A 26532-nucleotide genomic window follows, 5' to 3' on the forward strand; every position below is an offset into this window, starting at 1 on the left:
TCCTGTCTCCGCCTCCCAAGAGCGGGGATCACAGGCGCGCCCCCACGCCCGGCCTGTTTTTGGCAGTACCGGGGATAAAATCTAGCGGCGTTCTGCCTTCAAGCTACACCCCCGTTTTTTAAAAAATTCTTTATTTTTTTAAATAGGGTCACACTGAGTTACAGAGGGCCTCACTAAGTAGTTGAGGCTCTCTATAAAGCCAGACATGGTGGCACACGCTTGTCATCCCAGTAATTGGGAGGCTGAGACAGGAGGATCGCAGGTTCATGGCCAGCCTCAGCTACTTACACCCTCCGAAACTTGGTGAGACCCTGTTTCAAAATAAAGACTGAAAAATAAGGCTGGGGGTGTAGCTTAGGTAGAATTTCCCTGAGTTCAATCCCCAGTACCACACACAAAAAAATAATAATAATAATAAAAATATAGCCAGGTGTGGTGGCGCACACTTGTAATCCCTGTGCTTGGGAGGTGGAGACAGGAATATCGTGCAAGTTCAAAGCCAGCCTCTCTGGCTTAAGAGACCCTGTTTCCAAATAAAAAATATAAAATAGGTCTGGGAGTGTAGCCTAGAGGTAGAAGGGTTCCATCCCTAGTACCACCAAAAATAAATAAATAAATAAATAAATAAATAAATAAATAAATATAAACATCTATGAAGCGATTCACTAAGTGTCAAGTTATTTACTAAAGGAACATAAAGGAGTGAACAAGGCACAGTCCCCTCTCTCAGGGGGTTGCCTTTCAGTCTTTTCTGATATCTGAGGGAACAAAGCTTTTGGAGAAGAACTGTCCCCAGGACACCCCAAAACCCTGAGCCAGATGGATTGAAGTGAATTCTGTTTAGTTCCTGCCCTAGACACAGTGCTTTGCAGTGTAGATGCACCTCTTTAGACACACGTAACACCCTGATACCCTTGCTTCTGTTAGGGAGGAGAGTGGCTATTCTTCATAAGAGTTCATAGAGCCTTATCTTTGGTCTGTGGGGAAAGTAGAAGATAAAATTTAAATAAGTTATTTAATACTGGTGACCAGCATCTTCTGTTTATAGGTTTCTTCTAGTAGAATTATCTTCCAAAATGAGGGTTGGGATAGGATTGAGAATCAGGGCAACTCAACTTAATGGATCTTAACTCTTTCTGAGTCTACAAGGCTGTTTTACAGTAAGACTCATTTATGTATTTTGTGTGTATAGTACTGGGGATGGAACCCAGGGGCATTCGACCTCCAAGCTACACCCCAGCCCTGTTTTTTATTCTTTATTTTGAAACAGGGTCTCACTGAGTTGCAAAGGGCCTCGCTAAGTAGTAGCTGAGGCTGGCCTTGGCCTGATCCTCCTGTCTCAGCCTCCCAAATGCTGGGATTACAAGCCAGTGCCACCACGCCCGGCTAAATAACAGTATTTAAAATCCTTCCAATGTGCTTCTGTTTTGAATGTTAAGATAAATATCATGGCGTGTCAGTCTAGTCAGAAGCTGGTTAGCCATGTGTTACCTTTCCTGAGCCTTCCGGGAACAAATTCTTATTTGTCCTTGCTGGTAGAAAAGGGATCTTTCCACAGTTGGTTTGCTAAGAGCAGTTATGTAAATTTCTTAGCTCAAAAAAGGCTGTCTCATCTGGATGTGGTTGTACACACTGTAATCCCAGTACTTGAGAGGCCGAGACAGGAGGATTGCATAGGTTTGAAGCCAGCCTTGGCTACTTACTGAGGCGCTTAACAATTCAGTGAGACCCTGTTTCCAAATAAAGAATAAAAAATAGGGCTGGGGTGTAGCTCGGAGGTAGAATGCCCCTGGGCCCCCCCCCCCAGTACCACACACACAAAATAAATGAAACAAAACATAGCCAGGTGTGGTGGTGTATGCTTGTAATCCTAGCATTCAAGAGGCTGAGACTAGAGGGTCGTAGTTTGTGACAGCCTTAGCTACTCAGTGAGACCCTGTTTCAAAAAAATAAAAAACGCTAAAAAATAGGGCTGTGGGTGTAGCTTAGAGGTAGAATGCCCCAGGGTTTCATTCCCAGTACCGCATGAATGAATGAATGAATGAATGAATGAATGAATGAAACGAAACATAAACTGGGTATAGTGGCACACACCTGCAATCTAAGTACTTTAGAGGCTGAGAAAGGATTGCAAGTTGTGACAGCCTCAGTAACTAGTGAGACTCTCATCAACCTAGCAAGACATTGTTTCCAAGTAAAATTAAGCTGGGCATGCTGGTACACACCTGTAATTCCAGTACTTGGGAGGCTGAGATAGGAGGATAGAATATTCAAGGGCAGCCTCAGCAAGTAGTGAGACTCAGCAACCTATTGAGACTGTTTCAAAATAAAATCGGGCTGGGGTGTAGCTTGGAAGTAGAATGCAATAGGTTAAATCCTCAATACCACATAAATTAAATAAATAAATGGAATAAAGCTGGGGCTATAGCTTGGAGGTACAGCACCCTTGGGTTCAGGTAACACACACACAGCTATTCTGACAAGAAATAAATTATATTAAATCAGTATGGCCCACTGAGCAAAGCACTGGGCTGTGAAACAGTAGACTGGCATTTAGTTGTGCTAATTAGGTATTTTCCAATAACCTTTGGTCAATTGCTTCTCTGCTTATTCTATGCTGTATCTTATTAAAGGACATGGTATTACTGATTACCTCTGACCTAGGCAAAAAAAAAAAAATTTTTTTTGTGGTGTTGGGGATTGAACTGAGTGTGTATGTGCAGAGGGTGGCATTCTACCTCTAAGCCATAACTTCAGCCCTTTTTTATTTTTTTATTTTTTATGTATGTATGTATGTATGTATGTATTTATTTATTTATTTATTTATTTTGGTGGCACTGGAGATGGAACCCTTCCCGGGCTACACTCCCAGACCTATTTTATATTTTTAAATTTGGAAACGGTCTCTTTTTTTTTTTTTTTTTTGCAGGTATGGGGATGGAACACAGGGGCATTTGACCTCCAAGCTACATCCCTGCCCTCTTTTTTTATTCTTTATTTTGAAACAGGGTCTCACTAAGTTGCAAATGGCCTTACTAAGTAGCTGAGTCTGGCCGTGAACCACGATCCTCTGGTCTCAGCCTCCCAAATGCTGGGATTACAAATGTGCGCCACCACGCCTGGCTTGGAAACAGCGTCTCTTAAACCATCAAGGCTGGCTTTGAACCTGCGCGATCCTCCTGTCTCTACCTCCCAAGTGCGGGGATTATAAGTGTGCGCCACCATGCCCGGCAGCCCTTCATGTGGTAAATTTGAAGTCAGGGTCCCACTGTATTTTCGAGAGCCTCTCTAAGTTGTTGAGGCGGGCTGTAAACCTGTGATTTTCCTGTCTTAGCCTCCCATGTACAGGGATTACAGGCATATGCCATCATGCCTGGAATCTGCAATTCTTTCGAATGACTAGAAAGTCTAATATTGCAGAAATGGCCAGTGAAATTAGTGAGACTTCTCAGAAGCAGTAAGAGATGGTAAGGAAGAGGATATTAACATTTGTGTGTGTAGTATTACCAGGCATTCAACCCAAGGGCATTCTACCTCTAAGCCCTTTTTTTTTTTTTTTTTTTTTTTTTTTTTGGTGGTACTGGGGGTAGAACCCAGAGGCTTTCTACCTCCAGGATATACCCTCAGACCTATTTTTATATTTTATTTGGAAACAGGGTCTCACTAACTTGCTGAGAGCCTCACTAAGTAGCTGAGGCTGGCTTCAAACATGTGCGATCTTCCTGTCTCAGCCTCCCAAGCGTGGGGATTACAAGCATGCACCACCAAGGCCGGCCCCAGCCCTTTTTGTTTTATTATTTATTTATTTATTCATTTATTTATTTTGTGGTGCTGGGGATAAACCCAGGGGCATTCTACCTCCGGGCTACACCCCCAGCACCAGCCCTATTTTTTTTTTTTTTTGGTACTGGAAACCCTTCTACCTCCAGGCTACACTCCCAGACCTATTTTATACTTTCTATTTGGAAACGGGGTCTCTTAAGCCAGCATGTCTGGCTTTGAACCTGCACGATCCTCCTGTCTCCGCCTCCCAAGTGCGGGGATTACAAGCATGCGCCACCAAGCCCGGCTCCCAGCCCTATTTTTCATTCTTTATTTTGAAACAGGGTCTCACTAAGTTGCAGAGGGCCTCACTAAGTAGCTGAGGTTAGCCGCAAACCTAGGGTCTTCCTGTGTCAGCCTCCCAAGTACTGGGATTACAAACATGTGCCACCATGCCTGGCTTTTTATTTTTTATTTTGAAAAAGGGTCTAAGTTGCAGAGGACCTCACTAAATAGATAAGGCTGGCTGCAAGTACCTGCAATCCTCTTGTCTCAGCCTCCGAAATACTGGAATTATGAGTGTGTGCCGTGAAACCAGCTTTTATTTATTTTTTAATTTGAATTTTTTATGGTACTAGTTTTTCTTGTGTGTGGTACTGGGGATGGGACTCAGGGACATTCTACCTCTGATCTACATCCCCAGCCCTCCTTTTATTCTTTATGTTGAAACAGGGTCTCACTAAGTGGCAGAGGGCCTCACTAAGTAGCTGAGGCTGTCTGCAAACCAGGATCCTCTTGTCTCAGCCTCCCAAATGCTGGGATTACAAGCATGCGCCAGCTGGGCACGGTGGCAAACGCTTGTAATCCCAGCGCTTGGGAGGCTGAGACAGGAGGATTGCACAGGTTCGAAGCCAGCCGCAGCTATTTAGTGAGGCTCTCAGCAACTTAGTGAGACCCTGTTTCCAAATAAATATAAAATAGGTCTGGGAGTATAACCCAGAGGTAGAAAAGCCCCTGGGTTCCACCCCCAGTACAATAAACAAACAAACAAACAAACAAATAAATGAAATAAAAAAGCAAGTATGTGCCACCGTGCCCGGCCACCCCAGCCTATTTATTTATTTGTTTGTTTGTTTGTTTTGGTGGTACTGGGGTTCCTGGAAACCCTTCTACCTCCAGGCTATACTCCCAGACCTATTTTATATTTTATTTGGAAACAGGGTCTCTTAAGCCAGTGAGGCACTATCCTCCTGTTTCTGCCTCCCCAGTGCGGGGCCTTTTTAGTTTTTATTTTGAAACAGGGTCTTGCTAAGTTGCTGTGGCTAGTCTCAGCCTCCCAAGTAGTGGGATTACAGATGTATACCACCACACCTAGCTCTTCCTTTCTTCCTTTCTTTCTTTCTTTCTTTCTTTCTTCCTTTCTTTCTTTCTTTCTTCCTTTCTCTTAAGCGAAAAGCAGTCTTACAGAGATTAAGGAGAAAATATGTCAGAATGAGAACTTGATCACTTGTTTTGGGAGGCAGTAATAGCAGGATTATCAGATTGATGGTCAAATCCTAGAGGCCAGCAGGGAAGTGGGAGAACAGGAATGCTGGAATCGTGTTTTGGCCTGAGCCTGGTGCGAACCTTTTGGTGAAGTTTTACTTTGTCCCTGTTCACTGTCACCTCCGGCAACTGATCTAGCACGTTTTCTCTCTAGGGTAAAGCTCACAGCTTGAAGCCAAAGGAGAAGCTGGCAGGCAGCCCAGTTCGTTCTTCTGAGGACGTAAGCCAGCGAGTCTATCTCTATGAAGGACTCATAGGTGAGAATGGACTGGGGCGGCCCCTTGCACTGGGAGAAAGCTGTGTTCAGCCAGGGGAGCGGGTGCACTGGCCAGCAGCTGCTTGGCTCTGCTGGTCTCAGTGCTGACCTCAGATAGCACTTCTGTGTCTGGAGCAAACGACCTATGGGGTCTGGAATAAGCAGTGGGTGAAAAGTAGATGAGATTGGACTTTGGCCTTAATCACCAGCCTCTCTCTTTCTGTCTTTCTTTCTTTGCTTTTTTGCTACCATGGTCTCTCCTGCTCACAAATTGGCAGGAAGGGACAAAGGATCAATGTGGGACCAATTAGAGGATGCTGCTATGGAGACATTTTCTATAAGTAACCACTTCTCTTTGTGTGCTGTGTTCATGCTGGCTGCTCGGGAGGGACTGACTGGGCCTTACTTGGTGGCATCTGGGGCTGGTGGCAGGAATGTTAGATCTGGGGTAGAGAGGTTTATATTTTCTTGGCCCTGGAATTAACTCCCTTTTATCTGGAATTTATTTATTTTTGTTTGGCAGCTATCTTCTTTAAATGTTAAATAAGCCTCTAAAAAGACCCTTTTATTGTCCACAGGCAAAGAGCGATCTACTTTATGGGACCAAATGCAGTTCTGGGAAGATGCATTCTTAGATGCTGTGATGTTGGAGAGAGAAGGGATGGGTATGGACCAGGGTCCCCAGGAGATGATTGACAGGTATGGGGCTTAGCAAATGCCTGGTAGCATGCACACTCAGCTTCTTCTCAGTTGGTTTTGTGGTCTCCCACTCGATGGCTGACTTGTGCCTGGTCTTCCGCCTAGGTACCTGTCCCTGGGAGAACATGACCGGAAGCGCCTGGAGGATGATGAAGATCGTCTGCTGGCTACCCTCTTGCACAACCTCATCTCCTTCATGCTGCTCATGAAGGTAATGTTAATTTTGCTTATGTCCAGTTGCTGCTGATGCTGTTCCTGTAGCCTAAATCCTGGGGTAGTTGGGAAGCTGTCAAAGCATCTTACTAAGGCTCTCTTCCTCATTGAAAATCTGAGGCCTCTCTGTGAGCTTACACAGGATCTATTTAGCTGAAACTGCTAAGCTGTTGCGCTAATGGATGTTGTAAAAGTACTTGATTGTTCCATAGTATTTGTTGGTTTTTAATTTTATATGGGCTCCCTTTACTGAATAATGTTTTTAGGGTGCCAATAGAGTGCCCCACAAAATACATCAAATTATTATTTTTACACTAATAGTTTCTAAAACCTTAGGATGCTCAGAATTTACTTTTAGCATCAGCCCTTTATCATATAAGATTTTATATAGCTATAAAACAAAGTTTTGGTGAGTTTTGATTCGATTTGGTTATGGTTCAGTTTTATAACCTGTAGAAGTAATATGCTGCCAAGTAGAGGAGTCATCTGAGTAGGAAACAGTCTGGGGTTGGTAGGTAGAAGTGAGTGGTTTTGAGAATAAGACTCTTGAGTTTCTTTTTTTGTTGTTGTTGTACTGGGGATGGAACCCAGGGCATTCTACCTCTGAGCTATTTCTCCAGCCCTATTTTATTCTTGTATTTTGAAACAGGGTCCCTCACTTAGTTGCAGAGGGCCTCACTAAGTTGCTAAGGCAAGTGTGAACCTGTGATTCTCCTCTCTCAGCCTTCCAAGTACTGGGGTCACAAGTGTGTGCCACCGTGCCCTGAGCTTCTCCTTTTCCTGTTCTCCCCAGTCTGCCCAAATGTTGCAGGGATCAGTGAATGCCAAGCACGCCCTCTTGGTCTGCTCCGGGTTCTGTTGTAAGGGTCCCTCCACTCTGTTGGATTCCAGGGGTACCGGTTGACTCTGGCAGGGGAAGGATGATGATACTTAGTCTTCAGCGGGTGTCTAGGCTACAGCTGTCTCAGTGTCACTACTCTGAATCATTGTTCCTAAATTATCCTCTGCAGTCTGAGGGGCACATGCGATATTTGTTGGACACAGGAGAAAGTGTCTTCCTGAAGCCCACCTACTGTAAGAGCAACTCTTTGCAGAAACTAACTAGAGAAAGAGCCAGGTCTTTTCTTCCCATTATGTTGGCAGAATACGCGGTGGAAAGTGTTCTCCATGTTCAGTGGTGTGATCTTTCAGAATCCCACCTCTCTCAGATAGGAGGAAGCTTATTTCACATTCTCTTGTCTATGCCTCACTCAGGAGCAGAGCAGATGCTTTATTAAGAGTCTGTCTTGGCTTTCCAGGTGAATAAGAATGACATCCGGAAGAAGGTGCGACGTCTCATGGGGAAGTCCCACATCGGGCTTGTGTACAGCCAGCAAATCAATGAGGTGCTTGATCAGCTGGCAGACCTGGTGAGCACAGCCGGGCCTTGCCCTGGCTCTCCTCCACCGCGCTCAGCCTTCCTGCTGGCCTTCTGCCTAATGCCGAGGCTTCCCCAGGGCCATTTCTTGATTGTGTTGCTGCTCGGTTCAGCTCACCCCTAGTTTTGGAAGTGGGGTGGTAGGCCAGATGAAGCTTCCGCCTTTGCATCTGTGCTCGGACTCGGTAGTAAAACTGTCCTAGCACAACAGTTCTGGTGTGTGATCTGTGGACTCCCGAGTGTCCACAGAGTCAGAACTGTCTTCATCATCACACCAAAATGCCTCTTCTACCAGCTTGACATTGACTCTGACGCTGCAAAAGCAGTGGTGTGTAAACCTTTGGTGCCTTAACACGGCCCCAACCACGAGGCTGCAGCCTCACCCCCGCGCACGCTCATGTTTCACTCACAAGTGGCCTGGTCGAAGCAGTGAAGACCATTATGCTTACGAAATACCACGATGATATGTTGTTCTAATGTCCTGTGTAACCACATGGGAAGGACACAATAATAAAGCATCTCCGCTACAAACCAAAACCCGGTGGAAGTTTGGGGAAGCACAGTTTGCAGCGGTTTGAGTTGCAAAGTGAACTATTAGATTTGTTCATGGAACACCATTTTTTTCCTGAAAGAGTGACTAAGACAGACATTTTCTCTAAAATACAGTTAAGCCAGTTGTTGCCAGTGGAAAGGTTTAAGCTCATAAGTAAAAATTAAAGCTATTTTAGCTTAAAGTTCTTCTCTATTTTAAGACTTTTCTATTGAGATTGGTGACAATATTATAAATGTGATTTTTTAAATATTGTGTAGCAAGATATGTCAACCTTTGGAAGTAGTTTCCAAATGCATATGTGATATTACAAATTCAGATATGGATAAAGATCCACTCAAAATATAAGATAAGCAAATGGACTTAATATAACATTATAAAATGTTCGTTGAGCCATATGTGGTAGTTCATGCCTCTAATTCCAGTGCTAGAGAGGCTGAGACAGGAGGAGCATAGGTTCAAGGCCAGCCCCGGCAACGCAGCAAGACGCTCAGCAACTTACAAGATCCTGTTTCAGAATGAAAATGGAATTTTACTCAGCTATAAAGAAGAACAAAATTGTGTCATTTGCAGCAAAATAGATGGAACTAGAGATTATTATGCTTATTGAGATCAGCCAGTCTCAGAAAGTCAAGGGTCATATGTTTTCCCTCATATGTGGAAGCTAGAACAAGTAGGAAGCGAAAGGGACTTCCCTCAAATGAGGAAGGGGACGGTACAGTCGTGGAAGGGGGTTTAGGGGAGGGAAGTGGGGAAGGGAAAAAATGAGGATTGAAGAAAGGAGGAGTTCACGTAAGGTGACAAGGTTTCACTACAAGTCGCATTGAAATATATGGGGAGGGAGGAGGGGGGAGCAGGTGTACAGAGGGTAGGTGCACCAAGTGTTGTGTGCACATGGGCTACGATGTATAATTACACTGTACTAATAAAAGTATAGGAAAATAAAAATAGAAAGGGCTGGGGGTGTATCTCAGAGGTAGAATACCCCTAGGTTCAATCCCTAGGGCCAACGAAGAAAGAAAAGTAAAAAATTTTAAAACTTTTTATTTTGCAGTACTAGGGATTGAACCCAGAGGCATTCTACCTCTGAGTTACCCCCAGCCCTAACTTTTTTATTCTTTATGTTGAAACAGGGTCTCACAAAGTTGCAGAGGGCCTCACTGAGTAGCTGAGGCTAGCCGCGAACCTTTGTTCCTCCTATCTCAGCCTCCTAAGTACTGGCATTACAAGCATGCACCACCATGCCTGGCTTTAAAAACTTTTAAAAATGTTTATTGATATGTCTTCAGAATCCACCCTGAAACTAACTGTTAAGAAATGACTACTATTCGAGTTGTGATGTGGCAAAAAAGAATATGCATACTTATCAAAAATCTATTAAAATCCTCCTCCCTTTTCCAAATGCGTATCTGTGAGGTCAGATTTTCTTTGGATTCTTTAACCATAGTGCAGCGTTGCAACAGGTTGAAGGCAGAAGCAGGTAGGAAACTGAGGCGGTTCTCTCCTCACCCAAACGTTAAAAAGATTTGCAAAAATGTAAACATTGCCACTCTTTTCATATCTTTTGTTGCAGAGAAAATATATTTTACAAGAGATGTGTTATTATATTACCAGGTACTTAGAAATTGTTAATTAATGATTTCTTTACATTTTTTTGTGGTACTATGGATTGAACCCAGGGGCATTCTACCTCTGAGCTATGCCCCCAGCCCTTTTTTATTCTTTTTATTTTAAAACAGGGTCTCACTAAGTTGTGGAGGGCCTCACAAGTTGCTGAGGCTGGCCGCAAATCTTTGATCCTCCTGTCTCAGTCTCCCAAGTACCATGATTATGAGCATACGCCACTACACCTGGTCTATTTTATTCTTTATTTTGAAACAGAGCCTCACTAAGTTGCAGAGGACCTAAGTTGCTGAAACTGACTGTGAACCTGTGATCCTTCTCTCTCGGTCTCCCAAGTTACTGGGATTACAAATGTGCACCACCATGCCCGGCTCTGCATAATTTTTTTGTGTGTGTGGTACTGGGGTTCCTGGAAACACTTCTACCTCTGGGCTACACTCCCAGACCTATTTTTTATATTTTTATTTGGGAACAGGGTCTCTTAAGCCAGAGAGGCTGGCTTCGAACCTGCACAATCCTCCTGTCTCTGCCTCCCAAGCGCTGGGATTACAAGCATGCGCCACCACACCTGGCTTTGGTGATACTGGGGTTCCTGGAAGCTCTTCTACCTCCAGGCTACACTCCCGGACCTATTTTATACTTTTTTTATCTTTAATTTGGAAACAGGGTCTCTTAAGCCAGCGCAGCTGGCTTCGAATCCGCGCGATCCTCCTGTCTCCGCCTCCCAAGCACAGGGATTTCAAGCATGCGCCACCACACCTGGTTTGCATAATTTTTAATTAATTAAATATGCACTTTAAAAAATTCTTAGTTTTAGCCGGGCGTGGTGGCGCACGCTTGTAATCCCAGCGCTTGGGAGGCTGAGACAGGGGGATCACACATGTTGAAAGCCAGCCTCAGCTACTTAGTGAGGCTCTCAGCAACTTAGTGAGACCCTGTTTCCAAATAAAGTATAAAATAGGTCTGGGAGTATAGCCTGGAGGTAGAAAAGCCCCTCCCACAGTACTACAAAAAAAAGAAAAATTCTTAGTTTTAGCCGGGCTTGGTGGTACATGCTTGTAATCCCAGTACTTGGGAGGCAGAGACAGGAGGATTGTGGTTCGAGGACAGCCTCAGCTACTTAGTGAGACCCTTTGCAACTCAGTGAGACCCTATTTCAAAATAAAAGCTAAAAAATAGGGCTGGGAGAGTAGCTTGGAGGTACAATGCCCCTGGGTTTCGTCTTTAGTACTACAAAAATAAATAAATAAATAAATAAAATAATAAAATAAAGACTAAAAAATGGGGCTGGGGATATAGCTTAGAGGTAGAATGTCCCTGGGTTCCATCCCCAGTACTGCAAAAAAAATTTTTTTTTAGTTTTAATTTCTTTTGTGTGTGTGTGTGGTACTGAGGGTGGAACCCAGGGGCTTTCTACCTGTGGGCTATACTCCCAGACCTATTTTATACTTTATTTGAAAACAGAGCCTCACTAAGTAGCTGAGATCCTCACTAAGTAGCTGAGGCTGGCTTCGAACCTGTGTGATCCTCCTGTCTCAGCCTCCCAAGCACGGGATTACAAGTGTAGGCCACCACGCTCGGCTAGTTTTAATTTCTAGCATAATTATTTTTCATAAACAATTATTAATTTTTATTAATAATTAATAATTACTTTTGTGCATAAACAATGCCTCTTTGGGATCTTCAGTAAATTTCAAGAGGCATAATTTTTTCCTGAGGCCAAAAAGTCCTTGAACACTTTCCTGGTGGCCAGTGGCCAGCAGGTGAGATTGTGCTAAGGAAGTGATACCAGCCGTCATACAGGGGATTCTCGGCCCAGAGCCGTGTGCAAAATGGTTGTATGAATGTCCCTAAAATCCTCTCTTTCCTCAGAGTGGACGTGATCTCTCTATCCGGTCCAGCGGCAGCCGGCACATGAAGAAGCAGACATTCGTGGTGCATGCAGGGACAGACACAAATGGAGATATCTTTTTCATGGAGGTAGGCTCATGCTGGGAACCCCAAGGACCATTTGAGAGAGACAAAGGACTCACTGCTGGTACCAGGGCTGTTTTCCCATTTACCTAGCTTCATGATCCATTTATCGTTAAATTTTCAGATTATTGTGCAGATACTTTAGTTAGTGTAAGAGCTCTTCCCCCACCATTTCTTTTACATATATGTTGAGTAGGTAGTACGGTCGCCTTGTCCCTAAGTCAGAGCAGCACGAGACAGTCTGCACGTCGGGAGCCTGGGCTGACTCTGGCCTCCCCCACTCAGCTTCCCACCCACCTTGCTCCTTCATCCAGTCACCACATGCATTGCTTGCTTTTGTACCTTCCAGTGCACTTTTATGAAAACAACAGGGTATGAGTGTAAATTGTTATTTTCTACTTTCTTACAGAAAGGTAGCACATCATATGCACTGGTCTCTACCTTGTTTTTTCATTAAGTATGAACAAGAAAAGCTACCTTGTTCTGAGACAGGAGGATCATGGTTCATGGCCAGCCTCAGCTACTTAGTGAGGCCCTTTGAACTCAGTGAGACCCTGTTTCAAAATAAAGAATAAGAAATAGGGCTGGGGGTGTAGATCAGTGGTACAATGCCCTGGACTCCACCCTAGTACCGGAAAAAAAACAAAAAAACAAGCGCTGCTCCTTCATTGTGTGGCCATGCGTGCTGCGCTGTGCTTGACTCAGCCAGTTGCTACATTTGCATCCTTGGGCTACCTGTAGTTGTTAGCTGTGATGATGGTGCTTACAGGAAAGGCACTGCACCTACTTAACTTTGTACATATGCAGGGACGTCTGAGAATTCCCAGAAACGGGCTGGGAAGGTGGCATATGCCATGGGAGGCTGAGACAGAAGGATCTCAGGTTCCAGGCCAGCCTCAGCAACTTAGCGAGACTCTTTCAAAATAAAAAATAAAACGGGGCTAGGGGTGTAGCTCAGAGCTAGAATATCCTTGGGTTCAGTCCCTAGTACAATAATATACATATAAGCTGGGCGTGGTGGTGCACCCCTGTAATCCCAATACTTGGGAAGCTGAGACAATAGTATTGCAGGTTCAGAGCCAGCCTCAACAACATAGTATGCTGAGGACCCCAAGGACCACTTGAGAGGCACAAAGAACCTTAGTACTGATGCCAGAGCAGTCTTGAGCCTGCGATCCTCCTGTTGAAAAATAAATAATAAGAGAATAGGACTAAGGGTATAAAACAAAGGTAGAATGCCCCTGCATTCATTTATAGTACCACAAAAAACAAAATGGGGGGGGGAAAGGGGGAGAGAGAGACAGAAAGACAGACAGAGAGAAAGACAGAGAGAGACAAAGAGAAAGACAGACAGAGAAAGACAGAGAGAGAGAAGAGAGGGGGGAGAGGGAGAGAATGACAGAAAGACAGAGACAGAGAGAAAGACAGAGAAAGAGAAAGAGAAAGACAGACAGAGAAAGACAAAGACAGAGAGAGAGAAAGAGAGAAAGACAGAAGAGAAAGAAAGAGAAAGATAGAGAGACAGAGAAAGACAGAGAGCGCGAGCGTGAGCGTGAGCGTGCGCAGAGAGCTGGAGGTATAACCTAGAAGTAGAATGCTCCTGAGTTCAATACCTAGTGCCAAGTTAAAAAAAAAAGTGGGCTTGCTGGATCAAAGGGACAGTGCATTTGTCATTTTGGTTGATATGACTCTTCGTGTGTGTGTGTGTGTGTGTGTGTGTGTGTGTGTGTGTGTGTTACTGGATATTGAACCCAGGGACATTCTATCTCTGATCTATACCCCCAGCCTCATTTTATTTTTTAGTTTGAAACAGTGTCTCACTAAGTTGCTGAGGCTAGCTGCAAAGCCATGATCCTCCTGTCTCAACCTCCCAAACCCTAGGATTACAAGTATGCCACCATGCCCAGCTAATATCTCTTCTCTTTCTTCCTTCCTTCCTTCGTTCCTTACTCCTTCCTTTCTTTCTCTATCTGTCTATCTATCATCTTCCTTTATTTTTCCAGAAATGGGGATTGAACCCAGGGGCATTCTACTTCTCAGCTACACCCCCAGCCCTCTTTATTCTCCCTCGCCACGTATTTTGTTGAAGAAGTTGGATCATTGGCCTCCTATGAAGTACCTCACACTTTAGACTTTTTGCTGATTGTATCTCCTTGGTGTCATTGACACGTTCCTCTGTCACTCATATTTCTCATAAATTAGTAACCCCATCAAGAGGTTTCATTAGTTTCAGATTCAGTATTTTGGCAAGAATACTTCCTGGGTGGTGCTGTCCACTGGCTTCCTGTGGCCTCATAGGACCTTCTCTCTCCTAATGATCAGTGGTTTCACAGGCGGCAGCCGATTTTAGCTACTGTACAGTTCCTCATTGTTTCCTGGTTTTGCCTATGGTATTTTTCTGCTATGCAGGCATTTTTTCTTTTATATATATTAATCATTTCTTTTATAGCTCAGTGTGTGTGTGTGTGTGTGTGTGTGTGTGTGTGTGTGTGTGTGTGTGTGTGTGTGTAAAGGGGGGGCTACTGGGGATTTACCCCAGAGGAATTCTACCTTCAAGCTACACCCCCTATTTTATTATTTTATTTCAGGGTCTTGCTAGGTTGATGAGAGTCTCACTACTTGCTAAGGCTGTCCTTGAAACTGCAATCCTTCTGTCTCAGCCTCCCACGTACTGGGATTATAGGCGTGCCCCACCATGGCCGGATGGCTCAGGATTTTTAATCATAGTTAGAAAAAGCCTTCCTTGCCCGGGATTATGAAGGAAATTGCCTGTTTCCTCCGTTGCTGTGCCCTTGTTTCTTGCTGGTGGAGGCGCTGGGCGGGACGTGGGCCAGGGCTGTCCACACACTAGGCACGTGCTCCGCCACTGTACCCCCAGTCCTTTTTATGTTTTATTTTGAGACAGGTCTCACTTAAATTGCTCAGACTGGTCTTGAACTTGCAATCCTCCCACCTCAGCCTCCAGAGTAAATGGAATTACAGTCTTGTGCCACAGTACCTTGCAATCTTCATGGTTTTTAATTCTAAAAATAGAGCCAAGTAATTTTAAAAAGCCTGGTACAACTCTCATATAACTAAAATTAAGTAATTTATAAGTTCTCTGTTTCCCTTTAGTTGAATTTTATTTTCACACTCACAACTGCCTTTGTTGTTGTTGTTGTTGTTGTTGTTGTTGTTGTTGTTGTTGTTATTTACTTATTTATTTATCAGAACCGAGGATGGGAACCCAGGGGCATTCTACTTCTGAGGTACACCTCCAGCCCCATTTTTTCTTCTTTATTTTGAAACAGGGTCTCACTAAGTTGCAGAGGGCCTCACTAAGTAGCTGAAGCTGCAAACCGTGATCCTCCTGTCTCAGCCTCCCAAGTACTGGCATTGCCAGCGTGCGCCACCGTGCCCGGCTCCACTCGCAGCTCTTTAACAGTGAGGGCACACTCTGAAGCAGGAGTGTGTCCATCAGTGGCCGAGGAGTTGTCTTCATGCCACCTCTCAACAAGTCAGAGTTTGGCTGGGCCCTGCTCAGAGCTGAGGGCTGACTGAGGACGTCTGTGCCACAGCACAGGCGGCAGGTGATTCCTGCCCTTTCTTTCTTCTTTTAAAAGTTAAAGCCAGGTACAGTGGTGGACGCCTATAATCCCATATACTCAGGAGGCTAAGGCAGGAGGGTTGTAAGTCTGAGGCCAGCCTGGGCAACTTTGAGAGACCCTGTTTCAAAATAAACACTAAAGCTGGGTGTGGTAGCTCATACCTGTAATCACAGGAGTCTGAGACAGGAGGATTGCAGGTTTGAGGCTAGCCTCAGAAACTTAGCAAGGCCTTCAGGAACTTGGTGAGACCTTGTTTCAAAGGAAAAAGTAAAAGAAGACTGAGGATATAGCTCAGAGGTATAATGCCCCAGGGTTGGGCATGGCAGTGCATGCTTGTAATCCTAGTACTTGGGAGACTGAGACAGGAGAATTGCAGGTTTGCAGCCAACTTCAGCTACTTAGTGATGCCATCTGCAACTTAGTGAGACCCTGTTTCAAAATAAAGAATAAAAAATAGGGCTGGGGTGTAGCTCAGAAGTAGAATGCCCCTAGGTTCCATCCCCAGTTCTGAAAAAATAAAAAATGAAATAGGGCTTGAGGTGTAGCTTGGAGGTAGAAGGCCCCTATGTTAAATCCCAGTAGGTAGGTAGGTAGGTAAGTACATAGGAAAGAAGGGAGGAAGGAAAAGTAAAGGTGTATATGGGAGACCCTGTTTCAGAAATTAAAAATACTGGTGGTCTGGGCATGGAAGCACATGCTTGTAATCCCAGTACTTGGGAAGCTGGGGTGAGAGGATCACAGATTCACGGGCAGCCTCAGCAACATAGTGAGGCCTTCCACAACTTAGTAAGGCCCTGTTTCAAAATAAATAATAAAAAATAAGGTTAGGGGTATAGCTTGGAGGTAGAACGTTCCTGGGTTACATCCCCAGTACCACTAAATACATACATACATACATACATACATACATATAAGTAAATAAATACCCTTGGGCTCAATCCCCAGTAACACACACACACACACACACACACACACACACACACGGTAAAAAGGGCCAAAGATATAGCTCAGTGGTAAAGCAACCCTAGGTTTAATCCCCAGGATTGGGGGGGTGGGGGGGGAATCCAGAAAATTCCTCTTGCTCTCCCTGCGCACTGCCCAGAGCCTCCCGCCGGTCTTGGGAGTGTGGGTTTGCGGCGCTTACCCGCCTCGCTGCTGGCATCGCCAGGGGCTACTCTGAGGCTCCACCTACCCTCTCACCACGGTCAGTGGGCGGCACCATCAGTTGAACAGTGATTTGGAAAGACTTAAAAACATCTTTACTTTTTTTTTTTACTTACAAAAGGAAAACAGTGTATACTATAAAATTCGCAAACTGCGTAACAGTCAATAAAAGTTTCAGTCTCTCTCACTTTCTCCCAATCCCATGTCTTAGAGATAACCACTGTATAAAGAGTTTGGTGTGGCTGGTCACAGTGGCTCATGCCTGTAATCCCAGTTCTTAGGAGGCTGAAACAAGAGATGGCAGGTTCAAGACCAGCATGCAGTAACTTAGCAAGACCCTGTTTCGAAGGAAAAACAAAAAAACTAAGCCCAGTGCAGTGGCCCATGCCTGTAACCCCAGTACTTGAGAGGCTGAGGTCCAAGGTTAGCCTCAACAACTTAGCAAGACCCTGTTTTAAAATAAAGAGTGCTAGTGGTGTAGCTCAAATAGAATGCTCCTGCATTCAATTCCCATTACTACAAAAAAAGAACAAAGAAGAGTTTGGTATGAATCCTTTTAGATGTAAAAAATATATATGTATTTGTAGAAGTACAACTTATTTATTTGGAATTTTGTTTTGGTGCTTATAAAGGTGGTATTCTTAATATTTATTTTCCTTTTTTCCCCTACAGTATTGGAGACCTAACCCAGGGCCTACTAAACAGTGCTCTACCAACTAAGCGACATCCTCAGTTCTAAAATTGCTTCTTTTCACTTACTATATCATGGCACATTTCCATGTTTTAATTGAATGCTTATTAGTCAGGTATTATATGGATATACCATAATTTATTTAACTAGTGCCTCCTGCTAATTTTTTTTCTGGTACTGGGGATTGAACTCAGAGGCATTCTACCTCCAATGTATACCTCCAGCCCTATTTTTTATTTTTTAATTAATTTTTTTTTTTTAGTTACAGGGGATGAAACTCAGGGGCATTCTACCTCTGAGCTATATCCCCAGCCTGACTTTTTATTCTTTATTTTGAAACAGGGTCTCACTGTTTGCAAAGGCCTCACTAAGTAGTCTCAGCCTCCCAAATGCTGGGATTACAAGTGTACGTCACCACACCCAGCTTTTTTTTTTGGGGGGGGTGCTGGGGATGGAAGCCAGAGGCTCCACCTCCAGACTACACCACTCCTAGACCTATTTTATATTTTATTTGAAAACAGGGTCTCACTAAGCTGCTAAGAGCCTCACTAAGTAGCTGAGGCTGGCTTCGAACCTGCGCGATCTTCCTGTCTCAGCCTCCCAAGTACTGGGATTACAAGCGTGCGCCATCACACCCGGCTCCAGCTGCTAATTTTTTTTAATAAACATTGCTTCATTGAATATCCTGAACATATATCTTTTCTCACACATTTTTTTTGTTTGTTTTAGTTCCAGGGATTGAACCCAAGGGCATTCTACCTACATCCACAGCCTTATTTATTTATTTATTTATTTATTTATTTATTTATTTTCAAGCAGAAGCTTGCTAGGTTAGTGAGTCTCACTATGTTGCTGAGGCTCTGAACCCTACGATCCTCCTGTCTCAGCCTCCCCAGTACTAGGATCCATGTCTGGCTCACATCAGAATTTCTGTAGGATATAGTCATAGACATAAAATTTTCTTTTCTTTTTTTTTTTTTTTTGCGGGTCTGGGGATGGAACCTAGGGGCATTTGACCTCTGAACTGCACCCCCAGCCCTATTTTTTATTCTTTATTTTGAAACAGGGTCTCACTAAGTTGCAGAGGGCCTAAGGCTGTCCGCAAACCGCGATCCTCCTGTCTCAGCCTCCTGAAATCTGGGATTACAAGCGTGCGCCACCACGCCCGGCTAGACATAAAATTTTCAGAATAGGGTTACACGTATTTAAAATTTTAGAGCCAGCTGGGCATGGTGGTGCATGCTTGTAATCCCAGCATTTGGGAGGCTGAGACAGGAGGATCATGGTTCGTGGACAGCCTCAGCTACTACTTGGTGAGGCCTTTTGCATCTCACTGAGACCCTCTTTCAAAATAAAGAATAAAAAAAATAGGTCTGGGGGTATAGGTTAGAGGTAGAATTCCCCTGTGTTCCATCCCCAGTACTAACTACCAAAAAAAAAATAGTTTGGGGGTATAGCTTGGAGGTAGAATGCCCCTCAGTTCAATTCCTAGTACAGCAACAAATAAATAGATTAATTAATTAATTAATTAAAATTTTAGAGCCAGGAATGGTGCCACACACTTGTAATCCCAGTACTTAGGAGACTGAGACAGAAGGATCACAGCTTCAAGACCAGCCTCAGCAACTTAGCAAGTTAGTGAGGGACTAAGTTTTCTTTTTTCTTTTTCTTTTTTTCTTTTTTTTTTGTAGTACTGGAGATTGGACCCAGAGACATTCTACCTCTGAGCTACACTCTCAGCCCTATTCTTTTTGTGTGTGTGTGTGGTACTGGGGTTCCTGGAAACCCTTCTACCTCCGGGCTATACTCCCAGACCTATTTTATATTTTTATTTGGAAACAGAGTCTCTTAAGCCAGAGCGATTCTCATGTCTCTGCCTCCCAAGCGCGGGGATTACAAGTGTGCACCACCATGCCCGGCCTTATTTTATTCTTTATTTTGAAACAGGGTCTCTCTAAATTATAGAGGTCCTCACCAGTTGCTGAGGCTAGCTGTGAACCTGCGATCCTCTGGTCTCAGCCTCCCAAGTGCTGGGATTACAAGCGTGCACCACCACGCCCGGCTCCTATTCTCATCTTGAAATAGCTTCTCATGCTGGCATGGTAGTGCATGATTGTTATCTCAGTACTTGGGAGACCATGAAACAGGAAAAATCACAGTTTCGTAGCCAGCTTAATCAGCTTAATGAGGCTTTCAACAACTTAGTGAGACTGTTTCCAATAAAAAAAAAAATAGGTTTGGGGTATAGCCTGGAAGTAGAAGGCCCCTAGGTTCCAACCCCAGTACACCACACACACACACACACACACACACACACACACACACACACACACAGAAAAAAAGAGTCTCACTAGTTGATGAGAGTCTCAGTACTTGCTAAGGCTGTCCTTAAACCTGTGATCCTCCTGTCTCAGCTTCCCAAGTACTAGGATAACAAGGATGTACCACTATACCCAGGTTTCTCCTCCTCCTCCTCTTTTTCCTCCTCCTCTTGCTCACTCTTCTCCTCCTACCCCCCACCCCATGCTGGGGGATTTCTACCTCCAAGCTACATCCCTAACTCTTTATTTTTTTAAACAGTTTCACTAAGTTGCTGAGGCTGGAACCTGCAGGCCTCCTGTGTCGGCCTCCCAAGTACTGGTTACAGATCTGTGCCACCGCCAGTCTAACTGGGGCACTTTCTATGTGCCTCTCTTTTTATGCACATTAAGAATTTATGTTGCCAGGGCAGTGTGCATGCCTATAATCTGGCTAAGGCAGGAAGATTATCTGAAAATAAAAATTAAAAAAGGGACTGTGGATATAGCTCAGTGAAAAACACCCTTGGGTTCAGTCCCTAATATACTGCACACATGCGCGTACCTACACACACGCACACGCACGCACACGCACGCACACACGCGCACGCACGCACGCGCACGCACGCACGCACGCAGGAAGATTATCTGAAAATAAAAATTAAAAAAGGGACTGTGGATATAGCTCAGTGAAAACACCCTTGGGTTCAGTCCCTAATATACTGCACACATGCGCGTACCTACACACACACATGCACGCACGCACACGCACGCGCACGCACGCACACGCACTGGCTCATTTAGTCTTCATAATAACTTCATGTACTTACTATCATTGTGATCCCCATGTTACACGTGAGGAAATGTCGGTAGATAAACTTGCTCAAGAGACACAGCACGGTAATTGGTAGGGCTGGACTCAAGCCGAGGCAGTCAGGGCAGTGACAGTGCTCACCTGGCATGCGCAAGACCCTGGGCTTGGTCCCCCAGCACGCAAAGCAGCAGCAAAATACCCAGGCAGTCTGTAGGTACCCGTGCTCGTAACTAGCACGCCGTGATACCCCACAGAGCCGTCCACCCGAGACCTCTGCGTACGAGTGCTGTCAGGGGCTTCACTTTTTGACTTAGAGCATCCTATGTTGAATCATTTTGTGCAGTAAACATTCATGTGTCATTTGTATAATTTTAAAATTATTTTTATAGAAATAGGGCAGAGCCAAGATTAGAAAACGCACTGGCTCCAGTTTTTTCTCCTTGGTTTAATGTGTCATAATCCCCTGCTTTTGTGTCTGTCCACAAAGCCAGTTTCTAAACACAGTCATAAGATGGAGGCGTGCAGTATCCTCTGAGTCCCGCAGAGGGTAGTGTGTTCCAGCACCTCCTTCCCTGTGCACACGCTCCCGTCAGTGACTTCATTTCTTTCAAGAGGAAACTCTGCTTCCAGAGTCTCAGAGCTTGCTCCAGTCTGGCAGATCGAACAATTGAGGCAGGGCTTTGAGGAAAAGGAAATAGAAGTCTTATTGACTTGTTTGCTAATGGGAAAAGCAGTGTAACAAGAGTTCAGAAAAATAGCTGATTTTCCACAATTCACAAGAAAAGAAAGGGCTTTACAAAGCTTAGAACTCTGTTTATCAGAAGACACAGTTCACACTCCCATGGTGTCCTGGAGAGCCTCTCCTCAGGCCCTCTGCCACCAGCTTTCATTCCTGTAAACAGGGAAGAGGGGGGAGCAAAAGAAAAGGGGAAATGTCAGTTTATAAGCTAGCTGAGCTGGAAGATCGTAATCCAGACTCCTAGAAGATAATATGTCCATCAGTTCTATGGGTCTCCATCTAAGGACACCATGAGTCTAGGGCAGAAACCCGGGCGTGGGGTGCTGCTGGGATCGGTCGTCTGTCTTTCCTTGTGGGGAGCCTGCAGCGTGGCGTGGGTGGAAGAGGCTCTTGGCGCGGCCGCTGAGCTCCGCCCGCGTGTGTAGGTGTGCGACGACTGCGTGGTGCTGCGGAGCAGCATCGGGACCGTGTACGAGCGCTGGTGGTACGAGAAGCTCATCAACATGACCTACTGTCCCAAGACCAAGGTCTTGTGCTTGTGGCGCAGAAACGGCTCAGAGACCCAGCTCAACAAGTTCTATACAAAGAAGGTACCTAGGATCTGTGTGGGCTGGGGATTCACGAATTGAGTTGCTCTCTGGGAAGTAAAAATTCCAAAATACATATCTGGAGCCACGCTTTGGCCCCCTTGCTGTTGGGTGGGACAGCTCAAAAGTAGTGGCATCAGCCTCAGCCTCCAGCAGGCGTCAGAGTGGGGGGGGGCCCTGGAAGCTCCAGTGACAGGCTCCCCCTGTGCACAGTGCCGGGAGCTGTACTACTGCGTGAAGGACAGCATGGAGCGCGCTGCCGCCCGACAGCAGAGCATCAAGCCCGGTGAGGAGAGAGCAGCGGCCTGGCCGGGAAGTCGGCTCTGGGACTCCCACCCGCTGGGTAGCTGACACCTCCTTCCTCGCCACAGGGCCCGAGCTGGGCGGCGAGTTCCCGGTGCAGGACATGAAGACGGGCGAGGGCGGCCTGCTGCAGGTCACCCTGGAAGGGATCAATCTCAAGTTCATGCACAACCAGGTGGGTACAAGCGCAGCACAAGGCTGCCTAGCCCTGCTACTCTCCGTTACGAGGCTCAGTGTCCAGGCCCCAGTGCTTTCCCAGCGAGTGTGAGGGGAGCGGGACGGAGACCGAGAGGGCACTCGGGAGGGCACAGCGGCCCGCAGACCGCCCGGCTCTGCGGAGGCGCAGCGGGAGCCGTGCGGGAGCCAGGCAGGAGTGGGCCCGGTGGCCGTGCTGCCCGTCTCTTAGACTCGCACAGTGTGAGTGGGAGCGTCTCACTTGGCCCCCTTGCGCGTCTCTGCCTTCCTGTACTCCCAGGGTATGCTTCGCTTGGTGGTTTGCTTTGAGAGTCTAGACCGCTGATCTCACGTTTCCGGTGTGTGAAGCTTGTGCGTGCGTGCGTAGCTTGTCTCTGTCCTCTTGGAGTGTGTGGTACTTGCCTTTTTCTTCTCCTGTTCACTCTTCTGTTCTTTCCCTTCCTTTGAGTGTCCCCACTCTGTGCTGTGCTCCACAGGCCCCATGACCCCTCTTTCAATGGGGAGCACTTCAGGATCATCTCTCTCTCCTTGCAATCCCGCCCTAGGAGCTGACTTTTTTCTTTCTCTTGGTCTTTTAACACAGTGTTACTTTTCTCTCAGTGGACATTCCTTATCTAATTCCCTCTGAGGCCAGCGCGTCATCCCAGGTCCGTTCCCGGCTCTGACTCTCCACCCAAGTGCCTTTCCTCCCCTGCCCTCACTCCTGCTTCCTCTCCCCAAGGCTCCGAGTGGCCCCAGCAGAGCCGCAGCCCCTGGCCAGGCAGCAGATGCCCCGGGGAGGTGGACGACTGCCTGGCGCGGCTCTCCCGCCACTCCAGCTTAGCTCTCTCCCTCTTGCAGAATCTAGCTGGGCAGGTGGAGGGACAGGAAACAGCCGCCCAGGCTCCTTGGCGGCCCCTCAGTGGATTTCTAATCTGGGTCTAGAGTGGCAGCAGGCCCCTACAGCCCTTAGGATCAGCCCAGGGAAGGGTTCCCGAAGCACTGTTCTGGACCGCAGAGATGCTGGCACTTCTGGGGAGGGGCTTCTGACAGCACATTTCTGGCTGCCTCCCCTCCTGAAGGCAAGCTTTAATTAAACCACTCCCCAGCCGGCTGCCTGCCTCCCTTAACTGTGCTGCCCCCCCCCCAGGGGCACAGGAGTCACACGCAGGTGGAGCTGCTCTGAGATGGAAGCTTGGCCCCAAAAGAGGCTTCCTGCGGAGAGCAGGAGGGGAGGCTGATTTGTGGGTCTGGCCGCACACTCTGACGATGGGATAAGGCCTGTTTGGCCAGCCTCCCCACACACAGGCATTGGGTGCAGGAAGGGCTGCCCCTCCCAGGGGGCTTATACAGTCTGGGGGAGAAAATGGGGACAGCGCAGAGTTGGAGTCAGGATGTGCTTGGATTTGAAGCTCACCTTCGCTACTCATGGGCAGATAAACTTTCCGACCCTGTTTCATCTATACGGTGAGGGCAGCACTGTAGCAGCGAGCACTAGGAATAGTATTTGTAGACCTCTTGGCTGGTTCCCAGCAAGAGGCACTATTGCTATCACTGCCACACTCTTGGGAGGCCCTGGACGCTGTGTCAAGGAAGAGACCAACACCTCCCACCCCGAGGACAGTGTGAGGGGAGCTTTGCGCCCGTGCCAGCCCTCTGCGCCGGAGGAGGATGCATGGAAGGGTAGAGACCTGATGGGCTGAGGCGGGGCCCGGGCGCCCTGTCTTCTGAGCGCCGCCCTGGGCAGAGGTTCGGGCGGGCAGCCAGGCCGGCAGAGGGGCCTTCGGGTTGGGTTTGACCATTAAAACTCTAACGCCTTCGTTTCTCTCCCATGCTTTCTCCTCCGGCCAGGAGCGGAAGGTACACGCCCTTTCTGCTGTCTTCGCTTCTTAGCGCTTGGTTGTGTGTGCGTGGATTCTCCTGTCCTCCCTTTGGGAGCTAGGTTTCCTGTGGGGTGGGGCTGTAGCTGGGAGAGTGGGCTGTGTGGGGCAGGGCAGAGCCCTGGGCCTTACCCCCCTCCCTCCCTCTCTTGCAGGTTTTCATAGAGCTGAATCACATTAAAAAGTGCAATACAGTTCGAGGCGTCTTTGTCCTGGAGGAATTTGGTAATTACACTATTTTGCTCTTAGGTCTGGACTCACATGGCAGTAACTCAAACCTTGGAGCTCCAGAGGAGGGTTAGGGCAGGGAGAAGCAGGTCTGCAGAGAGGAGGCCGGGTGGCCCGGCCACAGAGGGCGCGGCCACCGGGTTGAGAGCTCAGTGCAGAGGCCTGCTGGAGTAGCGCCACTCCCCTCGCTCAGCCAGCCAGTGGTCAGAAAGTTCTGGGGCAGTGCAGCCTGGCGATCCCCGCGCTCTGCTGTGTCCATGTCGCCTGCCGCCATCTCTCTAGCAGCCCACGCTGCACGCAGCCTCCCTGGCACCGCCCTGGTGGCCTGGCCTTGGTGCTCGAGGAGGGGGCGGCACAGGCAGCCTCACGGGGGCCTCAGCAGAAGGGGCAGTGGGCGCGGAAGCTGGCGCCAGCCTCGCCCAGCAGCGCTGAGGAGTGGGGTAGCGGGTCTCACCCGGGGGCTTGAGTTCCCGCTGTGTTTGTGCTTCATTCTTTTGTGCCCCTCGTTGCTGCTATGAAAACCTTCGTTCTCCAGCAGGTAAAGTGACGCGGCCTCTGCCTCGGGCCCGCAGTGGGTGGGCGGGCTCCCTTCAACCAAGCCAGCTGCGCACACTGCCAGTTCGTCTCTTCCTCTCTCCCTGCCCTCTTCCTTCCCGCCCCCTCGTGCTGCCTCACCGGTTCTCTCCCTCGGTTGCTCCTGTCTCTCTTCTGCCAGAGAGATAGTTGAGGGACTCTTCCAGTTCAGGAGAGTGACCTGGGGCTTCTTGCTCTACCTTTGAGGAGTTTATTCCCTGCTAACCCCGGGTTCCCTGGAATTCTACCTCCCGGCATCAGAAGAAGGTGTGGCCAACTCTCATCCTACCTTTCTGGCCCCCCTGGGGGTGCCGCACCCTCCCCCAGTCTCCTTGCGGGGCACCCTGATGGCTGGGCTCCCTGATGACAGAGCCCTGCATGGATGGGCAGAGGTGACCCCCAGTCTTGCATTTTGGGCCGTGGACTGTGTGTATTTGCCTGATGCTCCCGTCACCTCCCTCCCTGGGTGCTGTACTCGCCTGTGTCTCCTGCTCGGTGTGTCTGCTCCAGAGCCCTCTGACGCTCTCCCTCACACAGGCAGGCCTGGGCTCCTGCCACTCAGGGAGGACACTGCAGGCCCGATGGGTTTAGTGTCTTGTTACTTCTTCATCCAGCCTCAGGACCCTCTGGGTAGGGGCTGGGAGTACAGGGAGCTGTGTTTAATACAACCGGTCGTGCGGGCTGGTGACAGGGATGAGTTCACAGGCATCTCAGCAAGGTGAGGCGCAGGCTAGAGACCACTGTCTTCCTCATGGTCCTGGACAGTGACCAGACTGCAGAAAGGCCAGCTCCTCCCACCCCAGGACTTCCAAAGAAGCGGGTAGAATCACAGCCACCGCACCCAGCCACTGCAGACTGCAGAGGCCTGGCTGGGGAGTCTGGCTGGACAGAGCCTCCGGCGGCCTAAGCTGCTGCAGCCACCGTGCAGGGCCACAGAGGGAAGGGGACCCTGGTGCCGGGCGCTGCCGCCTGGGGGAGCATGGCGGTGTTGCTCTTAGTTTTGAACTTTCTGTTTTGTCTCTTGCCCGTCCGGTTTTAGTTCCTGAAATTAAAGAAGTGGTGAGCCACAAGTACAAGACACCGATGGTGAGTGTGCCACTGAAGCCTGACGGCCACCGCGTGCAGGGCTCCCTGGGGATCTACGGACAGGAGGGCGGACCCTCGTGGGGACTTGGTGTAGGTGCCAGAGATTGAGCTGAAGCCAAGACCGGCCTTCCACCCTGGGAGACACGCTCGCTGCGCCCTCTCCACTGGGGAGGAGAGGCGAGGACAGGAGCTGAATTTGGCAGCCCTCCACGTGTGAGGGCGAGGCGTCTCCGCGCTCATCCGTATGGTTTCCTGTTCCCTCCAGGCCCACGAGATCTGCTATTCTGTGCTGTGTCTCTTCTCCTACGTGGCTGCGGTCCGTAGCAGTGAAGAAGACCTCCGCACTCCGCCCCGGCCCGTCTCGAGCTGA

At 47.5% G+C, this 26532-nt stretch overlaps 1 protein-coding gene across 50 annotated transcripts in view; it reads left to right on the forward strand.

Moving 5' to 3' along the window:
- MADD (MAP kinase activating death domain) overlaps positions 1–26532 on the forward strand; it is a gene marked incomplete at both ends in the record, with an annotated part of 54596 nt that extends 28064 nt beyond the window's left edge. For 20 of the 50 annotated variants that reach the window (XM_080694321.1, XM_080694323.1, XM_080694324.1 and 17 more), the window contains 10 exons: positions 5462–5564; positions 5842–5904; positions 6142–6262; positions 6368–6473; positions 7774–7884; positions 11938–12045; positions 21757–21921; positions 22132–22204; positions 22290–22396; positions 26116–26139. In XM_080694321.1, coding sequence (XP_080550447.1) covers positions 5462–5564; positions 5842–5904; positions 6142–6262; positions 6368–6473; positions 7774–7884; positions 11938–12045; positions 21757–21921; positions 22132–22204; positions 22290–22396; positions 26116–26139 — 981 coding nt within the window. Of the gene's footprint in view, positions 1–5461; positions 5565–5841; positions 5905–6141; positions 6263–6367; positions 6474–7773; positions 7885–11937; positions 12046–21756; positions 21922–22131; positions 22205–22289; positions 22397–24246; positions 24256–24430; positions 24501–26115; positions 26163–26427 lie in introns of those variants that run through there. The other 30 variants (XM_080694308.1, XM_080694330.1, XM_080694352.1 and 27 more) reach the window with 4 other exon arrangements.

The sequence above is a fragment of the Muscardinus avellanarius genome (assembly GCF_963383645.1).
Source record: "Muscardinus avellanarius genome assembly, chromosome: 1".
Classification (NCBI taxonomy): Eukaryota; Metazoa; Chordata; class Mammalia; order Rodentia; family Gliridae; genus Muscardinus; species Muscardinus avellanarius.